The sequence below is a fragment of the Micromesistius poutassou genome (genome assembly GCF_964030765.1).
Source record: "Micromesistius poutassou genome assembly, chromosome: 9".
NCBI lineage: Eukaryota > Metazoa > Chordata > Actinopteri > Gadiformes > Gadidae > Micromesistius > Micromesistius poutassou.
Window position 1 is genome coordinate 11485089 of NC_140279.1, and position 7146 is coordinate 11492234.

Here is a 7146-nt window from a genome sequence, read left to right on the forward strand (position 1 = left end):
GTGTGTGTGTGTGTGTGTGTGTGTGTGTGTCTCTCTCTCTCTCTCTCTCTCTCTCTCTCTCTCACTCACTCACTCACTCACACTCGCTCTCTCTATACATGTTATGGTAGAGTAAATCAGTTCTCTCATCAAAAGGAGCCTCTCTCTTGGGCACAATTAAGACATTTCTTTCATTTTATATGAGTCCAATTCCCACCAAGTATCACCAATGAAATGGTCTTGTGTTTGTGAGTGACTGTACTGTCATTGGCAGTGGGAGGGTCATTTGACACGCTCGCTGTACTAGATATGGTGGCCGCTGGTCTGTTGACACCGTCGAGGGTGACAGTGAGGTGACTCAATGACGTGTGTTCTGTGTTGCAGAGGCTGCCCAAGTACAGCAACAGGAGGACCTGTAACACGGGACTCTCAGAGGAGAACCAGAAGAAGAATCGCTTCTCCTCTGTCCTTCCATGTAAGATTTAGAGCATAACAACAACAACAACCTCAATATGCCTTCCTTCTATTTGCACCACTGTTTCTAATAACACTTAGCCTCTAGGGCGGAGCTTCACCTTGATATTCTAATCAGAATCGTTCAAAGACCAGAGGCAGCTGGCCATCACCGTGCTAACTGTGTGTTCACACCAAAAGACACACGTTTCGCCTGTTTGCGCGAACAGGCGAATGTTGCCGCACGACAAATCATAATCTGTCGCTGTGCAGTTATGTCAGGCGAACTTGTCACGCAGCGAATTTTGTCTGACAACATATTTTGCCCACCAACGGTGCTTTATGCCAATTCATTCTCATCAACCATGGCCGAGAGAACCACCATTGCATGTCTTTACCTGTTGTGGAAGAGGGAGAGACGTCGGAATGCCCGTCGTTTATGGGTTCATAATATAATCCGGAGGCGCACACCGCTTTGTGCTGTGATATTATATATATATTATTTATATTATATAGATATTATATAGATATTTATATATTATATATAGAATATTATATATAGATAGAGCTCCGGGAGTCGCAAACGGCAACAATCACTTTCTCCTCCAAGCTGAGGTTCACTGCGGAGTGCAGGGAACGGTTACTTCACCCACGTTACCCACAGGGAGTGAACACTGATTGGCTGTCTCACGGGAATGCCGCGGAAAAGTTGAAATATTTCAACTTCAGCGAATTTGTCGCGCTGCAAATCCTCGTGAACGCGCTCGCCGTTCACGTGGAAAACTGTTGCGCCGTCAATCAAATCTTGTCGCGGGTTTCGGCGACAAAAATATCTGCCCGATTCGCGTCTCTACGTTGACTTTGTATTGAAACGTGCCGTCGCGTTTGGTGTGAACACACAGCGCAACAGTCGACAATAGAGGAATGTTATTGGACAAAATGCATGTCCGTTTATCACCAGTGCAAGGCATTTGACACAACTACGAAAAACAGCCGTATACCAGAAGCACAAATACATTTTTGGGTGCAGATATAAGAAAGATAGTGGTGTTTAAGTGATTGAACTAAGGTAAGCACGCTCATTTTTCGTTTTGTGTAAACGTTGGGTCTGTGCCTTCCTCTCCACTGAAACTCATCCCTCCCTCCTCAGACGACTACAACCGGGTGTTTGTGAAGATGGAGGACGACCACGCCTACGAGCCGGACGACCACGCCTACGAGGACGAAGACGAGACCACCTCCTCCTCAGAGGAAGACGAGGACTCCATGAAATACATCAACGCCTCTCTCATCGACGTACGGGGAAACAATCACACCAAACTGATTTATGACGAAAGATAACATTGCGCTCTTGTTTTGCGAACAAGAAATATCGAATCCATTTTACTATAACATATTATTCTATCATTACAACATATTCATTACAAAATATTACATACATTACGTAAGGGATAATGTATAGAACGCTGGTCATTATCGGGAAAATAAGCCCCGACAGGGCAAACCGGTGCTTATTTTCGATAATGACCGGCGACGTTCTATACATTATCCCGCTTATTACACGGCTACTTGCCAAAACGAAAAAATAACTTTACACGGTGTGTCTTTTTAAAATCTATTTGTTACCAGCATTCGTAGTGTTGATCAGCAGAGAAATAGTCCACCAAAGACATTGACGTCGCAACCAAGTACGCTGGGGTTGATATGTTACCGGACTACTTGCGGAGTGATACGAAAGACGGCAAAAAATCCACTTTCCTCGACAGCGATCAATATGTGCTTAGCAACGGTCATTATCGAAAAGTAATTGACCGCCGGAAGTCGGGAAGGCCCATGCAAGTGAACGGAGCGTTCCACAGCATTGAGAAGAGACGTGTAATAAATACATTGGACATAACGCATTACACATAACAGATGCATGGATGTACGGTTGAAGCAGAACCTCAGACAGTGAGAGAGATGGAGGTCCTGAGTCTTGTGTTTCTGTTGCAGGGGTACTGGGGCCCCGGCAGTCTGATCACTGCCCAGAGCCCTCTGGTCAACACCACCGCGGACTTCTGGCTCATGGTCTTTCAGAAGAGAGCCACGGCCATCGTCAATCTGTCCGATAGCACGCAAGGCGATAGCGTGAGTCCCCATTCTGAGGCCCTGCCCTGGGCCATAGGGGCCAAACAAAATGTTATATTTACATTCACATTTAGGGCATTTGGCAGACGCTTTTATCCAAAGGGACTTACAATAAGTACATTTGTCAGAGAAAGAGAAATAATATATCTCTGTCGGTACAGTAAGGATGTTCATTGAACCAAGAACCAAGCACTAACAATTGCTAGGTTAACGCATTCCCCGTATACAACACAGATAGCTACGATAAGATGCTACACAATGCTAAGTACTATTTTTAAGTGCAAGGACGTACAACATACAATAAGTGTGTACATTAAGTGACAGAGTGTGTATATTAAGTGCCAGGCATTAAGTTATATAGCTCATTCATTCACATTTAGAGTTACTAGCTTTGCCGTAATCAAAATGTGAATTTATCCTAACTATTCCATTCTAGATTATGAGCCTCAGTACATTTTACGGTTTGATTGAACTATATTAATGTTTGCTTGTTTTTTGTACTATTTTTTTTAACTTTTATTTTGAAGGAGTGTTCTCCCTACTGGGATCAGGAGAAGAAAGCGTTTGAGGACATCGAGGTGGAGGTGACGGAAACAGAGGTCACGCCCGCGTTCACCATCCGCACCCTGCAGATATACCACACCAAGGTACCTGGGGCCCTGGGGGTCACTAAGACACCCTGCAGATATACCACACCAAGGTACCTGGGGATCTTAAAGTAGGGGCCACAAGTCAGCTTAAAGGGCCACAGGATGAAAAATACTACCATTTTAATACATTTTAAAGAAATAAGAAGAAATCTTAAAATATATAATTCTAAATTATAATAGATACTAAAATTCATGAAACACAAAAGCTCTACATCCCTGTATATATACAGTTGCATTTAATTTAATCGTTTGGGTTTGATGGTTATAAAAGTCTGGGGCACTTCCCTCTGAAAGTCTCAAGTTTCAAGGGTTCCATGATTTTAGGAAGCCTGCTAAATGTATGTTCATATTTGTTGTGATGTATGTATGTATGCATGTATGTATGTATGTGTATATGTGTATATATATATATATGTGTATATATATATATATATATATATGTATATATATATATATGTGTGTATATATATATATATATATATGTGTGTGTATATGTGTATAGTTTATATTTATATGTATATATGTATATCTATGTTTATGTGTTAGTTTTACCTCAACTGTCCCTTGGAGGAATCTCCCTAACCTCACCCCCCCCCTCCCTCCCCCCCCCCTCCCCCCCCCCCAGCGGAAAGAGAGCCGGCAGGTGAAGCAGTTCCACTTCCTCCAGTGGCCGAGCCAGAAGCTCCCTGAGAGCAGTGGCCGGCTGACGGACATGATCCGCTCCATCAAGCAGAGCTGTGGCTACAGTGGCGGGCCCCTGGAGGGCCGTGGGCCCCTGCTGGTCCACTGCAGGTCAGGAGAACCGAGGCGCCCCCCCCCCACCCCCCCCCGTCACAAAAGCACATGACACTCTGACACTCGCGTATCGGGCGCTACGGCAACGACGCTCACAGAAACAGAAACAGAAAGCATGCAGGTGGAGGTTGGAAATGACAGCTGATGTTTATAAGACTGAGCTGACGTTCGGTCGCAATGATGGAATAAAATACGTATATATTTACACGACTTTATGAAAGATGTCACGCAAATAAACTGCGTAGGATGTCCGTCCTGACTCACATGCTGCTGAATCTACTTGATTACTAACTCAAAGTACTGCATGTGCACACTTATTGTATGTTGTACGTCCTGGCACTTAAAAACAGTACTTAGCATTGTGTAGCATATTTTCCAAGCTATCTACGTTGTATACTGGGAAGGGGTTAACCTAGTGATTGTTAGTGCTTGCCACTTGGTTCTATGAACATCCTTACTGTACCGACAGCCATATATTGTTGTTTCCCTTTCTTCTGACAAATGTACTTCATTGTAAGACGCTTTGGATAAAAACATCTGCTAATTGCCCTAATTGTAAATAAACGACATGTCCCTCGCCAAAAGGGCCGCTCATTCATCGACATGTGATGAGCGACCGACTTTCGCCGGTCACATAACACCTCAGTTTCCCGGTAAACGCACCTCAACGGCGCCTCCCCCACTGCTTGTCTCCCCCCTAGCGACGGCTCGCGGCAGTGCGGCGTGTTCTGTGCGCTGTGGAACCTGCTGGACAGCGCCCAGACGGAGCGCATGGTGGACGTCTTCCAGACCGCCAAGGCCCAGCGCAGGCAGAGGCAGGGCATGATCAGCAGCCTGGTGAGACACACACGTACACATTGGGCGTGGGGAGGTTGACGTGGCTCAGGAGGTAGAGCTGGTTGGCTGGTAACCGGAAGGTTGCTAGTTCGATCCCCGGCTTCTCCTAGCTAGAGTGTCGAGGTGTCCCTGGGCAAGCCTCACCCTGACTGCTCCCGACGAGCTGGCTGTCGCCCTGCACGGCCGACTGTGAATGTGTGCATGAATGGGTGAATGTGAGGCAATATTGTAAAGTGCTTTGAGTGGCCACTGGTTAGAAAGGCGCTATATAAAGGCAGTTAATTTACCATTCAACATCAGGAAGATAACACGAACACGCCACCATCGTGCGTTTCTGCATCTCCTCCCCCACAGGAGCAGTACCAGTTCCTGTATGAGGCGCTGGCGGCCGCCTACCCCGTGCAGAACGGAAACGTCAACGTGGCGCCCATTACCGTGGCAGCCGGGGACGCCGTGCACATCGTCGACGAGACGGGACGAACCCAGGAGCCGGCCGGCGTTACCGCAGACGGCCAGCAGGAGCCGGTGGCGAGCACGCCTCTGATGGAGAGCGAGATGAAGGAGGAGGAGAAGGAGGAGGCGGCGCCCATGACGACCGCGGCGGAGGCGGCCACCAACGAGTCCACCGTTACCATGGAGGTCTGAGGGGGGGGAGGGGGGAGAGAGTGATGGGGGGTTTCCAGAACCCAGCCACAGGTTGGAGATAACAGTGTACAGGTATTGGAGCTCAGCACTGTTGGTCGATGTTTTTCATATTTGAATCTTTATTTTTTGCTATGCCATTGGATGCCTTCTGTTCTCATTAACGTGTTATTGCTTCATTTAGTTATGTCAGGGATGTTTGTTTTTAAATTCCATAACTTAAACTGCGATAGTTTAAGGTTTCTTGATACCTAATTGCTGTTGTCAAACTATGTATTTTTTTATTTTTAAGCACAGAGAACAAAATTTATTAAGTCTTTCTTACTGCGTGTTTAATTGGAAGGATGTAGTATTTTAGATAAGAAAATAGATTTAAAAAAAAAAAAATGCGGCGCTCCTGCATTTTATAAAAAAAACGCTAGGGGTCACCAAACTTCCGTCTAGGACACCAACACAGACGACGTGTTAAATACTGTAGGTAATTATATTGGTCTTGATAGGTATTTAAATGTCACCACACAATATTGAATATATTTTGAAGGGCAATAGGAACAACATTGAGACGAGTTGTGTAATGGTTCTGTATGATGATGATGATGTATGATTTGATGGCAACAAATATAAACCACAGAAACATGATAATGTATGAAAGTGCTTTCAAATAATGAAACGTGTCCAATATGAAAACATCATTCAAGTATTTTTCCCAAGCAAACTGAAAGGTATGTTTTAAATATCTAAAGAACACTTGGACGAGATGCTGAGAAACTATATGGGTTTGGGGTGAAATAAAAGGTCAAACTCCACATTCACATTTTAAATGTAAGGACTAAAAAGGGTTTTTAATACAAATGTATGAAATCAAAGTCTAACAATTTAGTAAATACTTTATTAATCCCCATCAGCATAGTGAGAAATAAACACATTTAGTAATGCCAATAAATAAAGATGTTGATTAAATTACAAACAATATATAAATGATGGATGTGCAATGAGGTATTCAGGATCTATGATTGGTTAGTGGAGCAGAGGACTTGGGGGTAACATCAACATTTTAGGGCAATTAGCAGATGCCTTTATCCAAAACGTCTTACGGACTAAGGGTTCATACACACATTAACATCCATAGCAACTTAGAACCGTTCATACATGCATACATTAACACAAGGACGGCAAAATTAGCCATGCAAGGCGACAGCCAGCTCGTCAGGAGCAGTGAGGGTGAGGTGCCTTGCTCAGGGACACCTCGACACTCCGCTAGGAGAAGCCGGGGATCGAACAAGCAACCTTCCCATTATAGGTGATCGCACATAAACTGTAGCTGCCTGAGCTACACCAACCCCAACCACCAACAACGTAGCGTAGATGACACCATCATTGTCGCTCAGCATAGTTTCAGAAAATGAAGAAATACTTACGCTATCGTCTGCTACAGCGCTTGTGCCTCCCATTTACCCTCCTATCTTTACAGGATCATTGCAGTCAACACGACGTAACGCGATGTAAAGGGTAGACGCATGACTAGTGACCACAAAGTGCTCTTCAGTTCTGCACCAAGACTGCAGACGACAAACATGATATATAATAAAACATAATAATATAACATCAACACCTTTTACTCTCGTCATGAAGGGTTTAGCAGCAGATTCAGTGCTAGCAGCAC

At 44.7% G+C, this 7146-nt stretch overlaps 1 protein-coding gene across 1 annotated transcript in view; it reads left to right on the top strand.

The window, feature by feature from the left end:
- Positions 1–6398, top strand: part of LOC311353173 (receptor-type tyrosine-protein phosphatase C-like) — a 28195-nt gene extending 21797 nt beyond the window's left edge. Inside the window, exons 22-28 of the mRNA XM_084472993.1 lie at positions 364–454; positions 1583–1728; positions 2425–2559; positions 3087–3206; positions 3835–4001; positions 4706–4841; positions 5196–6398. Coding sequence (XP_084329119.1) covers positions 364–454; positions 1583–1728; positions 2425–2559; positions 3087–3206; positions 3835–4001; positions 4706–4841; positions 5196–5486 — 1086 coding nt within the window. The 3' untranslated portion in view covers positions 5487–6398. The remainder of the gene's footprint in view (positions 1–363; positions 455–1582; positions 1729–2424; positions 2560–3086; positions 3207–3834; positions 4002–4705; positions 4842–5195) is intronic.
- The last annotated feature ends 748 nt before the right edge of the window (positions 6399–7146 follow it).